The sequence below is a fragment of the Phocoena phocoena genome, chromosome 1 (genome assembly GCF_963924675.1).
Source record: "Phocoena phocoena chromosome 1, mPhoPho1.1, whole genome shotgun sequence".
Taxonomy (NCBI): domain Eukaryota; kingdom Metazoa; phylum Chordata; class Mammalia; order Artiodactyla; family Phocoenidae; genus Phocoena; species Phocoena phocoena.
In genome coordinates this window covers 18,483,735-18,510,360 of record NC_089219.1, presented here as the reverse complement: position 1 = coordinate 18,510,360, position 26,626 = coordinate 18,483,735, and the positions used below count along the sequence as shown (strand labels likewise).

General features: G+C 43.1%; 1 protein-coding gene across 1 annotated transcript; it reads left to right on the top strand.

Annotated features, from left to right (window-relative positions):
* The first annotated feature begins 1,031 nt into the window (after positions 1 to 1,031).
* FUCA1 (alpha-L-fucosidase 1) lies at positions 1,032 to 22,651 on the top strand. Its single transcript, XM_065877098.1, has 8 exons — positions 1,032 to 1,434; positions 6,189 to 6,323; positions 13,453 to 13,590; positions 15,283 to 15,388; positions 18,587 to 18,787; positions 20,079 to 20,269; positions 21,565 to 21,664; positions 21,889 to 22,651. The coding sequence occupies exons 1-8, from the start codon at positions 1,064 to 1,066 to the stop codon at positions 22,027 to 22,029; spliced, it is 1,383 nt and encodes a 460-aa protein (XP_065733170.1). The 5' UTR covers positions 1,032 to 1,063; the 3' UTR covers positions 22,030 to 22,651.
* Positions 22,652 to 26,626: the final 3,975 nt, after the last annotated feature.

Sequence of the window (26,626 nt, the reverse complement as noted above, 5' to 3'; positions counted from 1 at the left end):
ACAGCTTTTGTCAGGTTCTCTTGCACCTCCTGGGGTGCAAGAGAGAAGCAGCATTTGAGAGACGTAGATTCTGCATCTGGATACCTGGGTTCTGGTCCCACCTCTGATCCAAACTAGTTGCATGATCTTGGGCAACTCCAATCCCCTCTCTGGGTCTCAGTTTCCTTCCATAAAATGGTAAGGGTAAAAAAGGGGATAGTGTCGAGGGTCTCCAAAGTTCCTTCCAACTCTTACCTGCAGCAGCTCTCACTGATATGTAGGTACCAGCTGTGCCACGGGGCAGTCATTAGACTTCCCACACCTGACAGCCTCACCGCCTGTTTGCGCAGGCACAGCCTCTACCAACTATAGAGGAATTTGGTGACCCCCCTGCCAGACAAGGTTCACACAAGGCACTCCTTGGGCCTGAGGCTCTCAAATTTCTCACGCTGTTACACTAAAAATATTCTTTCGTGGTAGCCTGTGCATGGGTCTTGTTTTTCCAACTAGATGTTAAGCTCTTTGAATTGCCTCAAAATTCCCAAAGCAAGTTCAAAAAATATTTATTAGACAGGCAAAATGGTCACACCTGTTCTTCCTCTTTCAGCGCCCACTTTCCTCCCACCTCTCCCCTTATAATGCTTCTTCCCATCGTCCTTCTGCCCCGTCATTTCTGCCAGGGCTGTTACAATGCCCGTCCATCTGGTATTCCTGCCTCCTGGCTTGTTCTTCCATACTACAGCTCAAAAAGTCCCCCACAGCTGCCAACGGCAAAATGGACCAGTCCCAGTTCTCTGCACACACCGGGCCTTCCACACCCCCTCGATTTCACCGGCAGCGAATTCTAAAGTTTTCAATCATCGGTCACACCCCCGTCCTCCTCGCACCTTTCTCCCTTTGAGAGCCAGTGGTGGTAGGGACCGCCCACCAGGAGGGGAAGACGCCCGGTAGCCAAGCAGCCTGGGTTGACCCACCCCTTTTCCTTCCGAGCCAATCATTAGTTAGGGTGGGCGGGGCCACGCGCCCGCACTTGCGCGTTCAGTGGCGGCGGTGGGGCTCCAAGGCTGCTGTGCCAAATCCCGAGATGAAGTTGCGGGTGGTGGGCGCGAAGCTGTTGCTGCTGCTGGTGCTCGGCGCGGTGCGGGCTCCGCGCTGCACCGACCCTCCGCGTCGCTACACCGCAGACTGGCCGAGTCTGGACTCCCGGCCGCTGCCGGCCTGGTTCGACGAGGCCAAATTTGGAGTGTTTGTGCACTGGGGCGTGTTTTCGGTGCCGGCCTGGGGCAGTGAGTGGTTCTGGTGGCATTGGAAGGGCGAAAAGCTGCCACAGTACGAGAGTTTCATGAAGGAGAACTACCCGCCCAATTTCACCTATGGCGACTTCGGGCCAAGATTCACTGCGCGCTTCTTCCACCCGGACAGCTGGGCCAACCTGTTCGAGGCCGCCGGGGCGAAGTGAGTGCCGCCGCGCGGGGCGGGCGGGGCTCCCCTTCCCCGGCTAGGGCTGACCCGAGCGTCGGAAGGGGGCTTAGGCAGGTGAAAACCGAGCGGGGGAAGGCTAGGCGACTTGCCGGGTCACACAGGTGTCCGTCTGACTTAAGATACCGGGGGTACTCTGTTTTGCCTCCTGAAGGATGCAGAATTGAATATGGCACGCCTGATCCTAAGAAGGTGCGTCTGGTTGAGGATTAGAAGGAAATAAAGGTTTCCGGTTGGTGATGGACTGCAAAGCCGACAGTGTCTGCACCTGAATATTGAGAAGACCGAGCTAAGTGATACCTAATGTCCCTTCCGGGTCAACAAGGCAATCAGAATTCCAGGATTTTAAGCCGGTGGTATGGAGTCTGATCCTAGTTCAGCTGCAGACTTGAACAAGGCATTTTACCTCCCTGCCGCCTCCTTCCATGGTTGTAGACAGGGATTGTGTTCCTCCTTTCAGCTTTAATATGTCCCGAAGGGAAGGGAGTTCCGGTGTGCAGTGTATTTGGGCAACAATACAGATTCTCTTTCAGCTGCTCTTCTCAATGCCTTGCACATAGAGAGTGCTCAAGAAATGTCAGAATCGTTTTGAGAACTGTTGCAACTTGCTTGTGAATGGTTCAGAGAACTGAAAGTGCAGAGCACTGGGGCTGGGAAGAGAGAGGCAAGGACTCACAAGGTTGTTGAAGGCTGGAGCTAGTCCTGAAGGAATCATCCTTGAAGACAGAATGTTGCAGGTATTAAGTCAAGGAATGATGACTCTGAGGCTGCTGCGCAGGAAGTGGGTTGGAGGAGAGTAAGAATGAAGGCAGCTAGGTTTCCCGGATCCTGGCTTAGGGCAGTCTTCCACCCTTACTTTGTCTCCTCACCTGTCCTTCAGGTTTTAGTTTCTCTTGGACTTTAAGTTCTCTTGTACTAAATAGAAATTACAACTGATATTTAGTGTGTGCAGTTAAGTGTATGGGAATATAAGCCTTGAACAAACAAAGGAGGAGTTCACTGTCTTCCAGAAGCCTTAGAAATCCATAATTTTCAAATGAAGAAGTTAAAATCTGGGAGACATCCTTTGCCCAGGACAAGATGCCCTTGCTATGGAAAGATGACTGGCCCAGACAGAAAAAGGGAACTAATGTCCTAGACTCCAAATCCCGTGACTCTAAGGTGAAGGTTCTTTCCACCACACCAGAGGTCTGCAACCATGGCCAGAGGGATTGGTCCTCTGCCCATTTTGGTGAGTTTCTTGAGATGAGAAGGATTTTTACATTTTAAGGGGTTGTTTTTAAAAAGTAGAAGAAGAGGGTCTTCCCTGGTGGCGCAGTGGTTAAGAATCCACCTGCCAGTGCAGGGGACATGGGTTCAAGCCCTGGTCCGGGAAGATCCCACATGCCACAGAGCAACTAAGCCTGTGCGCCACAACTACTGAGCCTATGCTCTAGAGCCTGCGAGCCACAACTACTGAGTCCGCGTGCTACAACTACTGAAGCCCGCGCGCCTAGAGCCCATGCTCCGCCACAAGAGAAACCACCGCGATGAGAAGCCCGCGCACCACAACGAAGAGTAGCCCCCGCTCACCGCAACTAGAGAAAGCCTGTGTGCAACAATGAAGACCCAACACAGCCAAAAATAAATAAATAAATAAATTAAAAAAAAAAAAGTAGAAGAAGAGTATGCCGCAAAGAGGACTGTGATCCACAGAGTCTGAAATACTGTCTAGACCTTAAAGTCTTGAGCTCTCCACATCAGCCAGTGATTAAATTGTCACATGTGAGCACCAGCTGTTTTTCTGCCATAAAAGTAAATGAAATGGTGAGTGATTTGCTTGTTATTTCAACACTTGCCTTTTCTCCCCTTTTCTTTTGGCCTTTTGTCACCTCTGTGAATGAGAGGCAATTCATATGGGCTTGGTAAAACAAACAGCTTAATTTTTTTTTTTTTTTTTGCAGTACGCGGGCCTCTCACTGTTGTGGCCTCTCCCGTTGCGGAGCACAGGCTCCAGACGCGCAGGCTCAGTGGCCATAGCTCACGGGCCCAGCCGCTCTGCGGCATGTGGGATCTTCCCGGACCGGGGCACAAACCTGTGTCCCTTGCATCGGCAGGCGGACTCTCAACCACTGCGCCACCAGGGAAGCCCAGGGACTGCCTTTTAAAGTTCTTTTAATATTGGAAAATGCCCCTGGCAACCTAGAACCCCAAGAGTTCAACACCAAAAGCATCAAAGTGGTCTACTTGCCCCCAGACACAACATCTCTAATTCAACCTCTAGATCTTTGGGGGTCATAAGGACCTTTAAGGCTCATTACACATGGTACTCTATGAAAAGGATTGTCAATGCTGTGGAAGAGAACCCCAATATAGATAACATCATGAAAGTCTGGAAGGATTACAGCACTGAAGATACCATTGTTGTTATAGAAAAAGCTGTGAAAGCCGTCAAGCCCCAAACAATAAATTCCTGCTGGAGAAAACTGTGTCCAGATATTTTGCATGACTTCACAGGATTTATAACAGAGCCAGTCAAGGAAATCATGAAAGAGATGTGGATACGGCAAAAAAGATGGGGAGTGGGGAGGGCTTCCCTGGTGGCGCATTGGTTAAGAATCCGCCTGCCAAAGCAGGGGACACGGGATCGAGCCCTGGTCTGGGAAGATCCCACATGCCGTGGAGCAACTAAGGCCACGTGCCACAACTACTGAAGCCCTCACACCTGGAGCCTGTGCTCTACAACAAGAGAAACCACCGCGACGAGAAGCCTGCGCGCTGCAACAAAGAGTAGCGCCCGCTCACCGCAACTAGAGAAAGCCTGTGCACAGCAACAAAGACCGAATGCAGCCAAAAAAAAAAAGATGCAGGGTGAAGGGTTTCAAGATGTGGATCTTGGAGAAATTCAGGAGCTAATAAACATCACACCTGAGGAATTAACAGAGGACAGCTTGATGGAGATGAGTGCTTCTGAACAAGTGCAGAGGAAGGAGATGTAGAAGAAGCAGTGCCAGAAGACAGATTGACGTTAGACAATCTGGCAGAAGGATTCTGATTACTCAAGACAGCTTTTGACTTCTTTTACCACGTGGACCCTTCTATGATATGAGCACTGAAACTAGGGCAAACAGTGAGGACTTCCCTGGTGGTCACGTGGTTACCCCTCCAATGCAGGGAGCACAGGTTTGATCCCTGGTCTGAGAACTAAGATCCCACATGTCAAGCAGTGCAGCCAAAAAATAAAAACAAACAAACGAAAAAAGCAAATAGTGGAAGAAGGATTGGTATCATGTGGAAGTATTTTTAAGAAATGTAAAAGCAGAAAAGGCAGACAGAAATTGCGATGTATTTCCATAACGTTACACTGCATTCCTGCCTCTCCTGCTCCCCGTCCACCTCTTCTGCCTCTGCCACCCTGAGACAGCAAGACCCACCCCTCCTCTTCCTCTTCAGCCTACTCACCATGAAGACCTTTATGATGATCCACTTCCACTTAATGAACGGTGAATAATCATTATGCCATACAGTTAATAAACATATCTGCTGTGCGTGTGTGTCTTCATGTGAAAACCTGAGAACTGGACGGCAAGAACTGTGAAACGTTTTTGTGCCATCATCATCGTCATCATTGCCTGAGTATTCATCACGTAGAACATCATATGCAAGATTGGTATGGAAGTGAATAGCCAATCCTTACATAAGCATATGGTAAGTGACACAATAAAAAATTACCAATGTATCAGTTTTCTTACTGTTTTAAAACTTTGCTTTCAAAGAATTACATTACCATACAGTATGCCCTCCCCTCTACCCCCTCATAATTGGATAAACTGTGTATCAGCCTATCATCACAGGCAAGTGTGTTTTTTTTTAATGTAACAATGTTTCCAATACTGTGTTATGAGTAGGATTATAATACCATATGCCATAAAAATTTTATAATGATTCATTCATTAGTGTATCGGCTAGGCTATCATGAAGCAATCATATTGATTACACTAGGCTACTGTAAAGCAATCATATTGCTGCTTCTTTATTATCAATGCACAAATTGTTATACCTGCAAATAAATATGAATTTCTTTTTCACGTTAGCTTTTCACTTTTTATATCTAGTTTTAGTAATAATTTTAACATCTGCAGTGTTTTGTGTCATGTAAGATAATATTGATGTAGGTACTGACAGGTGGTTCCTCTTGTAAACAGACAATGTAAACTTATAGTATCAATAAATACAGTACTATAAATGTATTTTATGATTTTCTTAAAAACATTTTCTTTTCTCTAGCTTACATTATTGTATTAATACAGTACATAATACAGATAACCTACAAAATGGGTGGGGCTTTTTGTTTGTTTGTTTTTGTCCACACTGCATGGCGTGCAGGATCTTAGTTCCCCGACCAGGGATCGAACCTGTGCCCCCTGCATTGGAAGCGCAGAGTCTTAACCACCGGACTGCCAGGGAAGTCCCCCAGAATGAGCATTAATCAATCATTTATGTTATTGCTAAGGCTTCCAGTCAAGAGTAGGCTATTAGTAGTTAAGTTTTCGGGGAGTCAAAAGTTATACATGGATTTTCTTCTGCACAGGGGGTTGGCACCCCTCACCCCCACGTTGTTCAAGGTTCAACCATACATTTCCTGTAGTCAAGTTCTCCCAACCATTTTAAGAGCCCCAGGCATACCAGGTAAGTTCGTGCCGGTGGCCCACTGCCCACTTCCTTTGTTCATATGGTTTCAATGTCCACAGGTATGTAGTCCTGACAACAAAGCATCACGAAGGCTTCACAAACTGGCCAAGTCCTGTGTCTTGGAACTGGAACTCTGAGGATCTGGGGCCCCATCGTGATTTGGTTGGTGAGTTGGGAACAGCCATCCGAAGTAGGTGTGTGTCCACAGATGATTACTCCATCATCACTTTTGATCTAGCCATCCGATGTGCCGTGCCTTCTCTACTCTTGTGTGTTTTCTAAGTTTGCATTTAACCAGTACCTTGAAGGGCTTCTGGCCTTAGCAGTGTTTGATGCTTGGCAGTTTTCATATGACCAAAGGTGACACCATCAGAGAAGTTCACAGCCCTGTCTGCTTAGGTGAAGGATACCCAGCGTAGACCCCAGTGCTTCATTTGCATTCTGCAAAGGATTTTTTCTGGAAAGGCTACCAACCCCAGGCCTTTTCCAGTGTCTGATGGGGGCCAGGGTTGGGCCTCTGATCTTTCTGTCCTCCTTAGCTGTCAACACAGAGCTTTGCAGGCATTCAGGGAAGGTTTAGATGAGTAGTAGATCAAGAGAGAACTGAAAAGGGCAAAAAGTGAGATAAGGAGCCACCCTGTTGATTCTAATTAATGTTTTCTAATATTTGCCACTTAATAAAAAGTAACATCCCAAGATCAAAATGCTGGGAAGTGGCAGAGGTGGGATTTGAACCCAGGTATTTTGGTTTTGGGTCCTATATTTCTGGGGACGTTTGCCTCTAAGGAGGAAAAGTGGTATTTGTGTCATGCCCAATCTCAGCTCTGTTGTGATGTGGCAAACTTGATGTCCTATTTAAGGGGTAGACCAGCTGCCTGTTTGTATAAGTAAAGTTTGACTGGAACACAGTTGTGCCCATTCATTTATGCATTGTCTCTGGCTGCTTTCAAGCTACAATTGCAGAGCTGGGATAGAGATCGCAAGGCCTGCAAAGCCTCAAATATCTGGTCCATTGAGAAAGCATTTGCTGACTTACGTCACCGGTTAAATATTCAGTTTCCCAATGCTGTGCTCTGCTAATAGTCCTGCTGTAAGACTCTGAGGTGTTGATTAGATCTGGACTCTAAGATCCTTGATTTTTACCTTCTTTATTTAGTCCCTGAATCACGTGATGAAATACTTAACTTCAATTGTTTCTGTCTTATCTGTGCCATTGCAATATTACATTTACTTCTTACTTGTATTATAGCATTTCCAAAACACTCACTATTCTGAACTCAAAACAAGCTTTATTGTATATGAAAATAGGTCACTTTAACCGTATTTCATTTGGGGAACGTTAAGAACTATTTTTTTTTTTTAGAATTTTATTTTTTTATACGGCACGTTCTCATTAGTTATCCATTTTATACATATTAGTGTATATATGTCAATCCCAATCTCCCAATTCATCGCACTACCTACCCGCCACTTTACCCCCTTGGTGTCCATACGTTTGTTCTGTACATCTGTGTCTCTATTTCTGCCCTGCAAACCAGTTCATCTGTACCATTTTTCTAGGTTCCACATATATGCGTTAATATACGATATCTGTTTTCTCTTTCTGACATACCTCACTCTGTATGACAGTCTCTAGATCCATCCACGTCTCTTCAAATTACCCAATTTCGTTCCTTTTTATGGCTGAGTAATATTCCACTGTATATAGGTACCACATCTTCTTTATCCATTCATCTGTCGATGGGCACTTAGGTTGCTTCCATGACCTGGGTATTGTAAATAGTGCTGCAATGAACATTGGGGTGCATGTGTCTTTTTGAATTATGGTTTTCTCTGGGTATATGCCCAGTGGTGGGATTGCTGGGTCATATGGTAATTCTATTTTTAGTTTTTTAAGGAACCTCCATACTGTTCTCCGTAGTGGCTATATCAATTTACATTCTCACCAAGAGTGCAAGAGGGTTCCCTTTTCTCCACACCCTCTCCAGCATTTGTTGTTTGTAGATTTTCTGATGATGCCCATTCTAACTGGTGTGAGGTGATACCTCATTGTAGTTTTGATTTGCATTTCTCTAATAATTAGTGATGTTGAGCAGCTTTTCATGTGCTTCTTGGCCATCTCTATGTCTTTGGAGAAGTGTCTATGTAGGTCTTCTGCCCATTTTTGGATTGGGTTGTTTGTTTTTTTAATATTGAGCTGCGTGAGCTGTTTATGTATTTTGGTGATTAGTCCTTTGTCCGTTGATTCATTTGCAAATATTTTCTCCCATTCTGAGGGTTGTCTTTTTGTCTTGTTTGTAGTTTCCTTTGATTGCAAAAGCTTTTAAGTTTCATTAGGTCCCATTTGTTTATTTTTGTTTTTACTTCCATTACTCTAGGAGGTGGATCGAAAAAGATCTTGCTGTGGTATATGTCAAAGAGTGTTCTTCCTATGTTTTCCTCTAAGAGTTTTATAGTGTCCAGTCTTACATTTAGGTCTCTAATCCATTTTGAGTTCATTTTTGTGTATGGTGTTAGGGAGTGTTCTAATTTCATTCTTTTACATGTAGCTGTCCAGTTTTCCCAGCACCACTTATTGAAGAGACTGTCTTTTCTCCATTGTATATCCTTGCCTCCTTTGTCGTAGATTAGTTGACCATAGGTGCGTGGGTTTATCCCTGGGCTTTCTATCCTGTTCCGTTGACCTATATTTCTGTTTTACGTGCCAGTACCATACTATCTTGATTACTGTAGCTTTGTAGTATAGTCTGAAGTCAGGGAGTCTGATTCCTCCAGCTCTGTTTTTTTCCCTCAAGACCGCTTTGGCTATTCGGGGTCTTTTGTGTTTCCCTACAGATTTTAGGATTTTTTGTTCTAGTCCTGTAAAAAATGCCATTGGGAATTTGGTAGGGATTGCATTGAATCTGTAGATTGCTTTGGGTAGTATAGTCATTTTCACAATATTGATTATTCCAATCCAAGAACATGGTATATCTCTCCATCTGTTGGTATCACCTTTAGTTTCTTTCAACAGTGTCTTATAGTTTTCTGCATACAGGTCTTTTGTCTCCCTAGGTAGGTTTATTCCTAGGTATTTTATTCATTTTGTTGCAGTGGTAAATGGGAGTATTTCCTTAATTTCTCTTTCAGATTTTTCATCATTAGTGATAAGAATGCAAGAGATTTCTGTGCATTAATTTTGTATACTACAACTTTACCAAGTTCATTGATTAGCTCTGGTAGTTTTCTGGTGGCATCTTTAGGATTCTCTATGTGTAGTATCATGTCATCTGCAAACAGTGACAGTTTTACTTCCTTTCCAATTTGTATTCCTTTTTTTTTTTTTTTTTTTTTTGCCGTACGCGGGCCTCTCACTGTTGTGGCCTCTCCCGTTGCGGAGCACAGGCTCTGGACACGCAGGCTCAGTGGCCATGGCTCACGGGCCTAGCTGCTCCGCGGCATCTGGGATCTTCCCGGACCGGGGCATGAACCCGTGTCCCCTGCATCGGCAGGTGGACTCTCAACCACTGCGCCACCAGGGAAGCCATGTATTCCTTATACTTCTTTTTCTTCTCTGACTGTCGTGGCTAGGACTTCCAAAACTATGTTGAATAAGAGTGGCGAGAATGGGCATCCGTGTCTTGTTCTTGATCTTAGAGGAAATGCTTTCAGTTTTTCACCGTTGAGAATCATGTTTGCTGTGGGTTTGTCGTATATGGCCTTTATTATGTTGAGGTAGGTTCCCTTTATGCCCACATTCTGGATAGTTTTTTATCATAAATGGGTGTTGAATTTTGTCAAAAGCGTTTTCTGCATCTGTTGAGATGATCATATGGTTTTTATTCTTCAGTTTGTTAATATGGTGTATCACATTGATTGATTTGCGTATATTGAAGAATGCTTGCATCCTTGGGATAAATCCCACTTGATCATGGTGTATGATCCTTTTAATGTGTTGTTGGATTCTGTTTGCTAGTATTTTGTTGAGGATTTTTGCCTCTATATTCATCAGTGATATTGGTCTGTAATTTTCTTTTTTTTTTTAGTATCTTTGTCTGGTTTTGGTATCAGGGTGATGGTGGCCTCATAGAATGAGTTTGGGAGTGTTCCTTCCTCTGCAATTTTTTGGAACAGGTTGAGAAGGATGGGTGTTAGCTCTTCTCTAAATGTTTGATAGAATTCACCTATGAAGCCATCTGATCCTGGACTTTCGTTTGTTGGAAGATTTTTTTTTTTTTTTTTTTTTGCAATATGTGGGCCTCTCACTGTTGTGGCCTCTCCCGTTGTGGAGCACAGGCTCCGGCCGCGCAGGCTCAGCAGCCATGGCTCACGGGCCCAGCCACTCTGCGGCATGTGGGATCTTCCCGGACTGGGGCACGGACCTGTGTCCCCTGCATCGGCAGGCGTACTCTCAATCACCGCACCACCAGGGAAGCCTGTTGGAAGATTTTTAATCACAGTTTCAATTTCATTACTTGTGATTGGTCTGTTCATATTTTCTATTTCTTCCTGGTTCAGTCTTGGAAGGTTATACCTTTCTAAGAATTTGTCCATTTCTTCCAGGTTGTCCATTTTATTGGCATAGAGTTGCTTGTAGTAGTCTCTTAGGATGCTTTGTATTTCTGCAATGTCTGTTGTAATTCTTTTTCATTTCTAATTTTATTGATTTGAGTCCTCTCCCTCTTGTTCTTGATGAGTCCGGCTTATGGTTTATCAATTTAGTTTATCTTCTCAAAGAACCAGCTTTTAGTTTTATTGATCTTTGCTATTGTTTTCTTTGCTTCTATTTCATTTATTTCTGCTCTGATCTTTATGATTTCTTTCCTTCTACTAACTCTGGGTTTTGTTTGTTCTTCTTTCTCAAGTTCCTTTAGGTGTAAGTGTAGATTGTTTATTTGACATTTTTCTTGTCTCTTGTCTCTTGAGGTAGGCTTGTATTGCTATAAACTTCCCTCTTAGAACTGCTTTTACTGCATCCCATAGGTTTGGATCATGTTTTCGTTGTCATTTGTCTCTAGGTATTTTTCGATTTCCTCTTTGATTTCTTCAGTGATCTCTTGGTCATTTAGTAACATATTGTTTAGCCTCCAGGTGTTTGTGTTTTTTACGTATTTTTCCCTGTAATTTATTTCTAATCTCATAGCGTTCTGGTCAGAAAAGATGATATGATTTCAATTTTCTTAAATTTACTGAGGCTTGATTTGTGACCCAAGATGTGAGCTATCCTGGAGAATGTTCCGTGTGCACTTGAGAAGAAAGTGTAATAATATGCTGTTTTTGGATGGAACGTCCTATAAATATCAATTAAATCTATCTGGTCTATTGTGTCATTTAAAGCTTGTGTTTCCTTATTAATTTTCTGTTTGGATGATCTGTCCATTGGTGTAAGTGAGGTATTAAATTACCCCACTATTATTGTATTACTGTCGATTTCCTCTTTTATAGCTGTTAGCAGTTGCCTTATGTATTGAGGTGCTCCTATGTTGGGTGCATATATAGTTATAATTGTTATATCTTCTTCTTGGATTGAGCCCTTGATCATTATGTAGTGTCCTTCCTTGTCTCTTGTAACATTCTTAAAGTCTATTTTATCTTATACGAGTATTGCTACTCTGGCTTTCTTTTGATTTCCATTTGCATGGAATATCTTTTTCCATCCCCTCACTTTCAGTCTGTATGTGTCCCTAGGTCTGAAGTGGGTCTCTTGTAGACAGTATATATATGGGTCTTGTTTTTGTATCCATTCAGCAAGCCTGTGTCTTTTGGTTGGAGCATTTAATCCATTCACGTTTAAGGTAATTATCAATATGTATGTACCTATGACCATTTTCTTAATTGTTTTGGGTTTATTTTTGTAGGTCCTTTTCTTCTCTTGTGCTTCCCACTTAGAGAAGTTCCTTTAGCATTTGTTGTAGAGCTGGTTTGGTGGTGCTGAATTCTCTCAGCTTTTGCTTGTCTGTAAAGCTTTTGATTTCTCCATAGAGTCTGAACGAGATCCTTGCTGGGTAGAGTAATCTTGGTTGTAGATTCTTCCCTTTCATCACTTTAAATGTATCATGCCACTCCCTTCTGGCTTGTAGAGTTTCTGCTGAGAAATCAGCTGTTAACCTTCTGGGAGTTCCCCTGTATGTTGTTTGTCGTTTTTCCCTTATTGCTTTCAATAATTTTTCTTTGTCTTTAATTTTTGTCAGTTTGATTACTATGTGTCTCCACGTGTTTCTCCTTGGGTTTATCCTGCCTGGGACTCTGCACTTCCTGTACTTGGGTGGGTATTTCCTTTCCCATGTTAGGGAAGTTTTCAACTGTAATCTCTTGAAATATTTTCTCAGGTCCTTTCTCTCTCTCTTCTCCTTCTGGGACCCCTATAATGCGAATGTTGTTGCATTTAATGTTGGCCCAGAGGTCTCTTAGGCTGTCTTCATTTCTTTTCATCCTCTTTTCTTTATTCTGTTCCGCGGCATTGAATTCCACCACTCTGTCTTCCAGGTCACTTATCCATTCTTCTGCCTCATTTATTCTGCTATTGATTCCTTCTAGTGTATTTTTCATTTCAGTTACTGTATTGTTCATCTCTGTTGTTTGTTCTTTAATTCTTCTAGGTCTTTATTAAACATTTTTTCCATCTTCTTGATCTTTGCCTCCATTCCTTTTCCGAGGTCCTGGATCATCTTCACTGTCATTATTCTGAATTCTTTTTCTGGAAGGTTTCCTATCTCCACTTCATTTAGTTGTTTTTCTGGGGTTTTATCCTGTTCCTTCATCTGGTACCTAGCCCTCTGCCTTTTCATCTTGTCTGTCTCTGTGAATGTGGTTTTTGTTCCACAGGCTGCAAGATTGTAGTTCTTCTTGCTTCTGCTCACGTTAAGAACTATTAATAAATCTTATATGAAACAATAAACCTATATTAATTAATTCAGCTACACAGAAAATGTTACTAATGATTATTTAAGTGATAAGATTTTAGTTATTCTTTATACTTGTCTCTATTTTCTAGTATCTCTTCCGTATGTGTTCTTACGATTGACAGAAAACATTTTTTAATAGGACTACATGTTACTGAGATAATTGACTTAAAAGACAAAAGATGGTTTAAATGACATTTGGTGTTAAGATATTTATGTATGAAAATAATTTGTTATGTGTATTATCAAAAGCATAGTAAGCCCAAGCATTTTGCTTAAGTGAACGATGAGATAATTTAAGGAAATGGTTGTGGATCCTGCCCCTCTGCATGCCCTATGGATAAGTTTCACTGAGATGTAAAAATGCTGCAACTGATTTTTCTTAAAATAAATTATTTTTTCTTTGCTTAATGACAGTTGCTGTCCTGTTTTTCTGTTTAAGGAACATACGCTATGGACTCTATCACTCACTATTAGAATGGTTCCATCCTCTCTACCTACGTGATAAGAAAAATGGCTTCAAAACACAGCATTTTGTCCGTGCAAAAACAATGCCAGAGCTATATGACCTTGTTATCAGGTACAAAACAGAAATTTTTTTGGCCTTATGACCTTCAGCAATGACACCTGAGCTTCTTATAGGATACTGTTAAGTTGAGGGGAAGGGGAAAAGGGGTAGGACATCAAAATAGTAAAAGTAGTGGTTGTGTTAAGACAAAATATATTTTTTCTTCCTACTTTTTAGAACTTTCATAATATGGTCATATTGCCTCTATAAATTGAAACAAACAAAACTGAGGATGGTAGTAAGTCAAAACTTCAGTTCCCTCCTTACATGCTATTTTCTTTGTCTGGACCTTGAAGAAGGGCAACATGGTCTAACGGACCCTGAAGAGGATTTGGCATCTGGCAATATTTGTATTTGAATCCTGGCTCTAGTTACTTACAGGCCTTAAACAGGTCACCCTTCTGAGCCTCAGATTCTTACTCTGTGAAGTGGGGATAATAATGCCTTCTGTGTAGGGCTTAGCATAGTGTGTGAAAAGTATTTGTCACTATGCCTGGTACAGAATAATGGTGTTGTTATTACCATTATTCTTAAAATGATGACTTTCACTTTGGCATTTGTCCCTAGTCTTCACCACGTTTTATTCTGAGTTTGCCCTTCTTGCTTCTGGGGCCTCCTAGAGGATGGTGGGCCTTTAAAGATTAAGAGGCAGCCATCTCTGCCTGGACTCTCATTGTAGACCAGAAGACAAAAAAAACTCCTTGCATCCAGATGACTTCTCTAAGGAAATAGTACAGTTGTAATAGATCAGCATAGGCTTTAAGTCAGAAATCTAGTTCTTTTTTCTTACTGACTGTATAGCCTTGAAAAAACGACTTCATCTCTCTAGAACTCAGTTTCTTTATCTGTTTATACATCACAGGATTGTCGTGAGAATGAATGAGGTAATGAGTATAAAGTGCCTAGTACAGTTTCTCGTACACAGTGGAACACAGACCAGCAGTGCTTCTCTCACCTCTCAGACAGGCAGTCATTTTCCTGGAACCGAGCTGCTATCCTAAGTAGTTACGGAGTACAGCACACGATAAGGCATCAGGCAGACTTGCATGTGGGTTCCAGCCCCTGTTACTTACCAGCTTTGTCACCTAAAGCAAAGTACCCTACTGAGCATTAGGTTCTAGCTTTCTAAAGTGGGAATAATACTGCTTACCTTATAGTTATAAATACACACACACACTCACACCTCATAGGGCTCAGACTAATAATATGTGAAAGAGGCAACTGTGGCGCAAGTGAATTCAATAGATTTTTATAGTCAAAGTTTTGGGTAGTTGTCCCCAAAAATGCATTTGGCGGAACAGTTCAAGCTCGTCATACATCTTAAAAGCAGCAACATTAATCCCATAGTTCTGGAGCACCACTCTTTTCATTGGAATTAGTTGCCGGAAGGAAACCAAATTGTATACACACTGATTACAACTCTACTTTTTAAGTTAAGACATTAAAAAGAAAAAGATTAGGAAGAAATACACCAAAGTGCTGTGTATTAAACAGTGGTTGTGTTAGCTAAGGGGTTTGTGTGTGTGTCTGTGTTGTCATTTTTGTCTCTTTAGTTTTCCACCTTCTCTGCACTGCGGTAGTTTTTTGGTACTTTCCAAATAGGAGAAAATTAATTTTTAAATACTTGTTGCAAAGATAGATCCGTAAGACTTTACTATGAATGAATTCAGATAATAAACATTGTTCTCATCGCTTGTCTCTCAGGTACAAACCTGACTTGATTTGGTCTGATGGAGAGTGGGAATGTCCTGATACTTATTGGAACTCTACAAATTTTCTTGCTTGGCTCTACAATGATAGCCCAGTTAAGGTACATGATTATATGACTTATCTCTTATTTTTCTGTTATGATAAAAGAAAATGTGAGGAACCAAGATCCGGAGTAATAACAATAATGACCACAGCAACAGTAGTAAATAGTATTATCAACGTGGGTGTGGTAGGGATCAGGGAACTTAGTGGATGTTAAAGGTTTCTCCATTAATTCTTTTTTGGCCCCTTACTTGGAGTATAATCTTTCTTCTTCTCCTTTAATTCTTGATTTTTACAAGATAGTTTTAAATCTTCTTAAATTTAAGTAGGCTAGAAATAGTATGTAGAAGTCCCAGACCACCATAGAGAAAATAAACTATTAAGTAAACAGACATTATAAATGAGAAAACCACCCCAAAAATTAATATATAAAACATGTAAAATTAAATGATAAGAATAAAATGTGAATATCTATGACTTCACCTACTCTTATGTTGATTATGTAGTTTAACTCTTAAGGGGAAATTTCATTTCCCTTATATTCCAAATTCTTTTTTTTTTTAATTAATTAACTTATTTTATTTTTTTGGCTGTGTTGGGTCTTCATTGCCAGCCCCAGCTTTCTCTAATTGAGGCAAGCAGGGGCTACTCTTGGTTGCGGTGCATGGGCTTCTCATTGCGGTGGCTTCTCTTGTTGTGGAGCACGGGCTCTAGGCGTGTGGGCTTCAGTAGTTGTGGCACACGGGCTCAGTAGCTGTGGCTCACGGGCTCAGTAGTTGTGGCTCACGGGCTCTAGAAGACAGGCTCTGTAGTTGTGGCGCACGGCCTTAGTTGCCGTGGATGGCATGTAGAATTTTCCCGGACCAGGGCTCAAACCTGTGTCCCCTGCATTGGCAGGCGGATTCTTAACCACTGTGCCACCAGGGGAGTCCCTCCAAATTCCTGAGGGAACTTTGCCTACCTTGTCCTCTCCCCCATAATCAACACTGTCACGCTGCACGATAGCTACCCATTTAAAGTTTGTATTTCAATACACTTACAAAGCGGCAGACATCTTAACCTTCACTATAGAAAATTTCAAAAATTTTACATATTCTAGATTTGTTGTGGATTTTAAAGAAAAATCTAAGTGTAAGACCAGTTTGAACTGAGCTTTCTTGGGAGATTCATAAACCTCTAAGGATCTCATTGGGTAAATATTACTAAATTCAGAAAATGGAGAGAAAGGAAAAAGGAAGGATCCTGTGTGACAAATTGAAGCAAATTCCGATTGGTTTTCTGGGACTTGCAAGATGTATGGGGACCTCTAGTGGTACAGTGTTGTGCTTCGTCCCCGAGGGTCCTCAGGCTGCGGTGGCTCCGTTGTGGATCCTTGGGTGGGACACCACAGACCTTGTTCTACCCTCTCTTGTTCTGAATGCTTTCTCACGCATTGGGAAGGAGGGTTGTTTTGGAGATATACTCATGTTAGGAAAGTACTTTTAGGAGAAATAGTCCCTTCTCCTTATTCTCCATTCTCTCTAGTTCCCACGTGGCTCACTCCTGAGCTCTCCGCAGGTCTTCCCTGGGAGGTCACCTTCCCCGTCACCCTATCTAAAATTGCAGCATGCCCCTGTCACACTGTATGTCTTTCTTTGCTTTATCTTTCTCTTACCACTAAGATATTGATACTGGCCTAACATGTTTCAGATATCATTTGCCTCTTTACTATCTGTCTCCCTCACTAAAGTGTCAGCTTTGGGAGGGCAAGCGTTTGGGTCTGTTCACAGCTGTGTCCCCAACCCCACGAACAGTACTTGGCCCAGTTAGGCGCATAGTAAGTATTGGTGCAAGGTAAACTAAATCTGCCTCCTGGCAATTTATATTCTTTCCTGGAAGAAGAAAGAAACACTCCTGGATCAGTGTTCCCTATTTATGTTCATCCCTAACTCTGCTGTGATATCACATTATAATTTTTCACATATCTGTCTCCTCAGCTAGTCTCTGCTGGATTTCTGAGGGCAAGAACTGTGTTTTTTTACCCTAGATAACCCAGTATGAGCCTCATAGTAGTATTTTTTAAAAAACACTTATTTATTTATTTATTTGGCTGCGTCAGGTCTTAGTTGTGGTGCGCGGGCTCAGTAGTTGTGGCACGCGGGCTCTCTAGTTGTGGCGTGCGAGCTCTAGCGCACACGGGCTTAGTTGACCCACAGCATGTGGGATCTTAGTTCCCTGACCAGGGATCGAACCTGCATCCCCTGCATTGGAAGGTGGCTTGTTAACCACTGGATGGCCAGGGAAGTCCCTTATAGTAGTAGTAAACATTTACATTAGGTTATTCCATGTAAGGATTTCTCAAAGTTCAGCAAAACCTTGAGGGAAGGAAAAGAATGTTTGATTTTTTTCTTACCTAAGTAAAGAAAGTCAGGGTTGTATAGTGGAAAGCATCCTGGGCTGGGTTCAAATACCTGATTCATAGGCCCAGCTTTCTGAAACTGCCTGGGGATGTGACCTCGGGCAAGTCTCCTCCTCTCCATTTCTCCTCTGCTAGAATAAGTGGTTTACTAGATTATTTAAACAGGCCATTCCAGCTCTGACATTACACATTGCTAGGCCAGGGTTTCTCAGCCTCAGTACTATTGACATTCGGGGCTGGATATTTCTTTGTTGTGAGGGGACTATCCTGTATGTTGTGAGATGTTTAGAAGCATCCCTGGTCTCCACCCACTAGGTGGCAGTAGCACCACCCACAGTTGTGACAACCAAAAAAACTGTCTCTAGATTTTGCTAAAAGTCTTGTCCAGGGCAAAATGGCCCCCAGTTAAGAAACACTGCTCTTGGGCTTCCCTGGTGGCACAGTGGTTAAGAATCCGCCTGCCAATGCAGGGGACATGGTTCGATCCCTGGCCCGGGAAGATCTTAACATGCCGCAGAGCAGCTAAGCCCGCGCGCCACAACTATTGAGCCTGTGCTCTAGAGCCCGTGAGCCACAACTACTGAGCCTGCGTGCCACAGCTACTGAATCCCGCACGCCTAGAGCCTGCGCACCACAACGAAGAGTAGTCCCCGCTCTTTGCAACTAGAGAAAGCCCGGGCACAGCAATGAAGATCCAACACAGCCAAAAGTAAAATAAAATTAAAGAGAAAAAGAAACACTGCTCTCGACTAAGTCTGCTTCCTGCTTCCAAGTAAGCACCTAATATATCAAACTGTGTTACGTAAGGAAGCTAAGTGATTTTACCCCCGATGACCCCGGTACTCCTTCCTCCTTTAGGATGTTGTCGTAGTAAATGACCGATGGGGTCAGAACTGTTCCTGTCGCCATGGAGGATACTACAACTGTCAAGATAAATTCAAGCCAGAGACCTTGCCAGATCACAAGTGGGAGATGTGCACCTCAATAGACAAGCTGTCCTGGGGCTATCGTCGCAACATGGCAATGGCTGACATCACAAGTGAATCTCGAATCATTTCGGTAAGAGTACCTGTGAGGTTGTGATTTGTTAACTACCTTCTGACTAAGAGTGGTGGAAGCACTGTGGATGGAAGTGCAGGCTAATAGATCTCTTTAGGGTTATTGAACACACTCATAAAACCTGTCCTAAGGAACTAGGTATAATTAAGAAGTGTTCTGTTCAGAGATGTTCTTTCCAGGATTATTTTCAGTTTGTCATTTGGGTTGTTTCAATTTCTTGCAACCATAAAGGAATAATTACGTAGATTTAGGGAATCTCCTTAACCATTAAAATGTTTCTTAATGTAATATGGATTAATGCTTAGAGGGTTGGTGTAGTATCACAACTATATAGAATTAACTGCATAGGAAAAACACCAAAAGGAAACATCAAAAGTTAATGGTGTGGGGCTTCCCTGGTGGCGCAGTGGTTGAGAGTCCACCTGCCGATGCAGGGGACACGGGTTCGTGCCCCGGTCCGGGAAGATCCCACATGCCATGGAGCGGCTGGGCCCGTGAGCCATGGCCGCTGAGCCTGCGCGTACAGAGCCAGTGCTCCGCAACGGGAGAGGCCACAACAGTGAGAGGCCCACGTACCACCAAAAAAAAAAAAAAAGTTAATGGTGTGGTGTCTTTGGGGTACTGTAACAAAACCTCCTTTTTAAAATATTCTGTATATAGCCTTAATTTTTCTGGGCTGCCTTGAAGTGCTACCGTTTGAGGTCACACTAAACACACACGCGTCTCCCTCCAAAAATCTTAAAGAACATATCTCTTTACAGCATGTTTTCCTGAAGGGGCAACATACACACTAATATAGCCCACCACATACACAGTGTCCTGAAATCCATCAGATCTTTTCTACCTCCCCAGAGTCTCCACAGCACCTGCTCTAAATCTCTCCTTTCTGATCCCTGTTTTCTCTCTGGATGGCTCCATGGGATTCCTTCATGGCCAAGTGCTTTGTTTTCAGTTCCCTGCTCACAGTCTGTGCTTCTGACATGCGACCCTTCCCTCTGCATGTGGCACCACAGCAGGTGCCGGTTCACAGGGAAGTGCCTGTGATTACTCCCTGGAATTCGAGTTAATATATTTCTCCACCTTGTAGCAGGATTTTAAAATTTTCTCATATAAGCCTATCCTGCTTTTATAATGACAAAAATATATAGTATTTTCCAAAGGGTAAAAGCTATTCACAAAACAGAGGGAGAATGTAGCCTAGATTCTTTTTCTTCCCTTCATCTGTGTGTTCTAAGCATTTCTCCAGTCTTGACATTCAGAGCTGGGATTTCCTTGTTTCTGTTCTCTCCAGGAACTGATTCAGACAGTAAGTTTGGGAGGCAACTATCTTCTCAACATTGGACCAACTAAAGATGGACTGATTGTTCCCATCTTCCAAGAAAGGCTTCTTGCTGTTGGGAAGTGGCTGAGCATCAATGGGGAGGCTATCTATGCCTCCAAACCATGGAGGGTACAATCTGAAAAAAACACGACCTCTGTGTGGTGAGTCTAGTCTTCTGTTACGTGCAGGAATGGGATGTGGCCCCATCCTGAGCTGGCATCTCCTTGGGTCCACAGTGGTACAAGCCAGGCTGGGAGTCATCTTGAGGAAATGCAGAAGTGGTCCTTTTGCTCTTAAATTTGTGCCCAGGTTTATGTTTTAGGCCCCAGGGTATCTTTGACTAGTAAGGGAGGCCGAAGGCTTGGTGAAAAAAGCAAGAGCTACAAAGTGTCAGTGAATTTGCTTGACAATGTTACCCCACCTCCTAAAAATACTAATAGCTGATATTTGCACGACATTCACAAATGCAGGCTTCATTCTAAATTCTTTCCCCTAATTTCATCCCCTCAACCATCCCACCAAGTTGATACTATCATTATCAGGTTGCAAGTGAGAAAGCAGACTCAGGGCAGGAATAGCACTTGCCTAGAATTACAGAGCTACTAAATGGAGAAGTCATGATTCATACTTGGATTGTGGATCTAGTTATTTGATCTTGCGCTTCAGTGTTTTTCAACTGCAAGATGGGGTGATGATACGTAACTTCCTAGAGTGTGAGGGTTAAATGAGATAACATATGTAAAGTATCATCAGAGTGCCAGGCACAAACTAACTGCTCAGTGAAAGACCTCTGTAAGTGTTATACCAGAGAGCAGGGGTCTCTGGGTCAGGGGAAACACGTTCATCCTTCTGTTTTGGATGAGTTTCTATGTAGTGATTTTCACCCTCTTCTTTAAGCATGGTGAAATCTCAGAACAACAAGCTTGTCTTGGGAATTCCCTGGCGGTCCAGTGGTTAGGACTCTGCGCTTTCACTGCCATGGGCCAGGGTTCGATCCCCGGTCGGGGAACTAAGATCCCGCAAGCTGTGTTGGGTGGCCAAAAATTAAAAAATAAAAAAAAAATTTTTAAATTAAAAACAAAAACCCAAATTTGTCTTCGTTGCACACCTTGGCCTTGTTATATCCTTGACTTTTCATATGGATTTGGAGTCAAAGAATGATTTGAATGATGAGGCAAATGGCTTCAGTGTGAGGTAACTAGTATAAGAGTTACAAATTTTTTAAAGAAAACTTAGAACCCCGTAGAGAGAGAAAATGGAAGATATCACCAGAAAGAATCTTCCAGGGCTGTTTCTTCCCACAGACCTTAATTGGTATCGAGTTATTAGTGCTTCCTTGTAGCAGTGACAGACTGAAGGTCTTGGAATTGGTGGATAATTGAAAGGGGAACGTATAAGGTCATGTGGCAGGGTAATAAGCCAGGTATCTTTGACAGTGATGTTTCTTTTTTCCCAGGTATACCTCAAAAGGATCAGCTGTTTATGCCATTTTCCTGCACTGGCCAGAAGATGGAATCTTAAGCCTTAAATCCCCCATAACTACTTCGACTACAGAGGTAAAGAGCCTCAGTCAGTCTTGTCAGAGATGTAACTTTTTGTAAAGGAATTGGCAAGTCTTCTCTAATTCTTCCTTCCTTCCCCAGGTTTCTCCCATATTTATTCCCCTTTTGGACTGTCTTCCCTGCCATGGCCCAGCATAGTTGTTTCTCACCATGTTCAGGCCACATTCTGTGCCCATCAGCGCATTAATGTTTTTTCCATTCCCTTTTGCTTTCTGCAGGTAACAATGCTGGGAATCGAAAAGTATCTGAAGTGGTCCCCAAATCCAGGTAAAGGTCTCCTCGTGTACCTGCCCCAGTTACCACCCTCTGCTCTTCCGACTGAGTTTGCTTGGGCTGTAAAGCTGACAGGAGTGGAGTGATCATTGGAGTTCAACAAGAAAGGGACACTGCCTACACTTTGATTTTCCTCTTATAGTACCATCACTGTAATCAACTACTCTTGTCTACTCAGACATCTCTTTTCCAACGCATTTTAATAAAAGGAAGGAATTACGTTACGCTGATGTCTCACAGGATCAAAGATCTGAGATCGATTGCTAGCGTCTCTCTCTCTGATCAGCAGAAGGGATTGAGCAGTTAAGCTCATCCTAACTTTGGGAATTATCTACGATGGAAACTTCACTCCATTCTGTGTTTCATAACCTGCTTGTTTACTCAAATGACTTCAGATCAAGAATAAGCCAAGTCATCCCGTTGCCTATGGGAGGAGCTGAAAAGGATTTGGCAAAATCCACCACATGCTATATATTTAGCATCAAACGTGACCAGTTACTCCCACCTACCCCCAGGAGCAGGAGATCCTGGAGGGGAAGGAAAATGCTTCCTAGGCTGCTAATAATCAGCTTTTTAGAAGTTTCCAAAGCAAACTAAGAGCTCTGAAATTCAGTTTATTTACAGCGATACTATGAAGAAAATGAATGTGATTCTGCCCTGCTTTCTTTAACACAATCAAAGAAATTTGTACATTAAATTATTTTCTACCAAAAAGCATGTTGTAGCTTTTTTCTTCCAGTTTCTATATGGATTGCTTATAGCCTTATGTTTTATAAAAAAGTAGAAGGGGGGTAACTTGCCAAGTCTCTTTAATGCAGAGCAAAGAAAGTAATTGCTTTGGTTCTTCTACTCCTCACTTCTAGTACCATTCTTTTGAGGTGACTCAAAAAAAAAAAAAAAACCTCAGCAAAAACGGGCAAAGGACTTGAATAGACATTTTTCCAAAGAAGATATACAAATGGCCAGTAAGACATGAAAGATATTCAAAATTACTAAGCACTAGGGCAATGCAAATTAAAACCACAGTGAGATACCACTTCATAATCATTAGGACGGCTATTATCAAAAAACAAAAGCCAGAAAATAACAAGTGTTGGCAAAAATATGGAGAAATTGGAACTGTTGTGCATTACTGGTGGGAATGTAAAATGGTGCAGCTGGTTGCAGAAAACGGTATAGCAGTTTCTGAAAAAATTAAACACAAAACTACCACATGGTCCAGCAATTCCACTTTTTGGATACATACCCAAAAGCACTGAAAACAGAATCTCAAAGAGATTATTTGTAGACCCATGTTCATAGCAGCATTATTCACAATAGCTAAAACATGGAAGTGTATATGTATGTAGTTGATTCTTGAACAATATGGGTTTGAACTGTGCAAGTCCATTTATATGCAAATTTTTAAAATAAATACTGCAGTGCTAACCCAGTCAAAAATGGGCAGAAGACCTAAATAGACATTTCTCCAAAGAAGATATACAGATGACCAAAAGGCACATGAAAAGATGCTCATCATTGCTAATTATTAGAGAAATGCAAATCAAAACTACAATGAGGTACCACCTCACACCGGTCAGAATGGCCATCTCATTAAAGTCTACAAATAAATGCTGGAGATGGCGTGGAGAAAAAGGAACCCTCCTACAGTGTTGGTGGGAATGTAAACTGGCACAGCCACTATGGAAGACAGTATGGAGGTTCCTCAAAAAACTAAAAATAGAGCTGCCATATGATCCAGCAATCCTACTCCTGGGCATATATCTGGAAAAAAACTATAAAAAGATACATGCACCCCTATGTTCATAGCAGCACTATTTACAATAGCCAAGACACAGAAACAGCCTTGAATGTCCGTCGACAGATGAATGGATAGAGAAGATGTGGTGTGTATAGTTGGGAATTCCCTGGTGGTCCAGTGGTTAGGACTCTGCCCTGTCACTGCCAAGGGCCTGGGTTCGATCCCTGTTCGAGCCAAAAAATAAAAAAAGATGTGATATATATATATATGTATAGATACATGTATCTATATCTATATCCACAATGGACTACTACTCAGCCATAAAAAGAATGAAATAATGCCATTTGCGGCAACATGGATGGACCTAGAGATTATCATACTAAGTGAAGTGAGTCAGACAGAGAAAGACAAATACCATATGACATCACTTATATGTAGAATCTAAAATATGACACAAATGAACTTATCTACAAAACAGAAACAGACTCACAGACATACAGAACAGACTTGTGGTTGCCAAGAGGGAGGGAGGGTGGGGAGGGATGGGCTGGGAGTTTGTGATTAGCAGGTGCAAACTATTATACATAGAATGGATAAACAACAAGGTCCTACTGTATAGCACAGGGAACTATATCAGTATCCTGTAATAAACCATAATGGAAAAGAATATGGGGCAGAAGGGTGGCCATTGGGGCCGTTGAGGCAGCGGCAGCTCCGGGCACCGTGACTCCAGAAGGAAGCAGTGCCACGTCCCAGGCTGGGGCTTTGCTGCAAGCCTGGCGGGGGGCTGGACAGGAGCCACAGCTTCGTGCACCACATCCGACGGAGCCAGCTCGCCCTGTCATGCACTGCCCCGCGCACGGCCACTGCCCCCAGCCTGGCCTGGCCATCCGTGACTCCTGCTCAGCTCCCCGCAGGGATGGCTACAACAGGAGGGTGAAGCAGGTGGCCGGGGAGAAGGCGAGGAGGCAGCACAGGCCTGTGCCCAGTCGGCCTGGAGAGCCTGACCTGCAGGTGTATCTGCCACTTTAATGGGGGCGGGTGGGTGCGTAACTGTTGGCAAGCGCCCACTGGCGCACGACCATTAGCGCGAGACCGTTGTTGTGCAGCAGTTGGAGATTCTGCTCCGCCAACGGTCAGCCTGGCAGTGATCACGGTAGAGAGCGCAGCGAGAGGAGGATGGGCCTTCTCCCTCCCGGCCTCAGGCTGGCGGGTGAGCTGGGAGGCCCGGGGGGGCTGGCTGAGGTCTGTGTCCTGCAGAACTCCAGAGCCCTTGCCACGCGGCCCACTGGCTGGGCCCAGCCCTTGACCTAATGGTGGCAGCAGTCTCCATGGGTCGTGGTCCATGGAGGCCTCAGCAACCGAAGTATAAGGACACTGCCATTAAGGTGACAGCCTCACCAGCTTCGGTCTCTCCGTTCAAGTTTCTGATTGGTATTTGCTAACATTTGTTTTAGTGGAGGTTTATAGGAACATCGTGACCTGACCTCAAGAACAAAGGATCTGACCCTAGAAGTTTGCAACAGCTAACCACGCCCCTCCCTCACCTTTCCCATAAAAGGGCATTGCTGAAAGCTTTCAGGGAGTTCAGGGTTTTTAAGGCATGAGCCAGCCATCTCCTTGGATGGCCCTGCAATAAACCTTTCTCTGTTCCAAACGCTGATGTTTAAGGTATTGTTTGGCCTCACTGTGCATCGGGCACACGACTTGCTTTTGGTAACGCGAGCAATCTACCGCAAACATAATACTTCAAGACATGATGTTTAGAAAAAAGCTCTTCCAACCGGAAGCGAGATGGGGCGCCAAGCATCACTGTTACTATTCAGTGTTGTTTGGGAGGTCCTAATCAATGCAGTAAAACAAGTAAAAAAATCAGGGGCGTAAGAATCAGAAAGGATGAAACCACGCAGTCATTGTTCTTGGATGATGGGATTATTCACATAGAAAACTTCAAAGAATATATACAAATAAAGTATTAGAATTAGGGGAATTCCCTGGTGGTCTAGTTGTTAGGACTCGGGGCTTTCGCTGCCGGGGCCTGGCTCAATCCCTGGTCGGGGAACTGAGATCCAGCAAGCCTCAGGGCATAGCCAAAAGAAAAGTTATTAGAATTAATAAGATAGGTTAGCAGGTTTTTGGATCCATCAATAAAAAGCAATTGCATACCTACAGTCCAGAAACTAGAAAACGATGAAACAATTCCATTTACTTTAACAAAAGACATAAAATACCTAAAACAAAATTAGCAAAAGTTTTGCAAGAGACTCAACAGCTGAAGTTCCAACTTCTCTAAGTTTCCAACCGCCATTTCCCACCGGAAGGAGATGGCGGGGCAACAAGATGGCTCCAGGCAGCATCTCAGACCTTTTGGACGCTTTGGCACCCCAGTCTCCCTGATTGTATGGAAGTTTCCCAGTATATCCTGTTGGGTGGATCCTCAAATAGATCCAACTCCTGGCAAAATCACGGCCCCAGGTGTGTCCTCAACTCGTAAATTTTCCAGTAGATACTGAACGTCTGGAATGCTTCGGGGCTTGATTCCAGGATGATTCTAATGAGAAGAGTAGATCCAAATCCTTATAAATTTCATCCCAAAGAATGGTCCCAACTCTGTCTTCAGGACTGCATGCAATGTGTTCAGTATATCCGCGCTGTTGGACTTGATTCCAGGATCGTTCCATTGGAGACAGGGAGATCCAACTCCTTACAAACTCAAGTCCCAGAATATGTCTCCAACTCTAAGACTTCTAGATTGCGTCTTAAAGTCTGGAGTAAATCCACACTGTAGGACAGGATTCCAGATTCCAGAATGGTTACAATGGAGATTAGTAGATCTGACTTCTCACAAAATCGAGATCTGAGGTGTGTTGTTTCTTTCAGTGGAATAGCTCAGTGGAGGGTCACAGGCCAGGATGATTTGCTGTGCAACCACGTGGATGGAC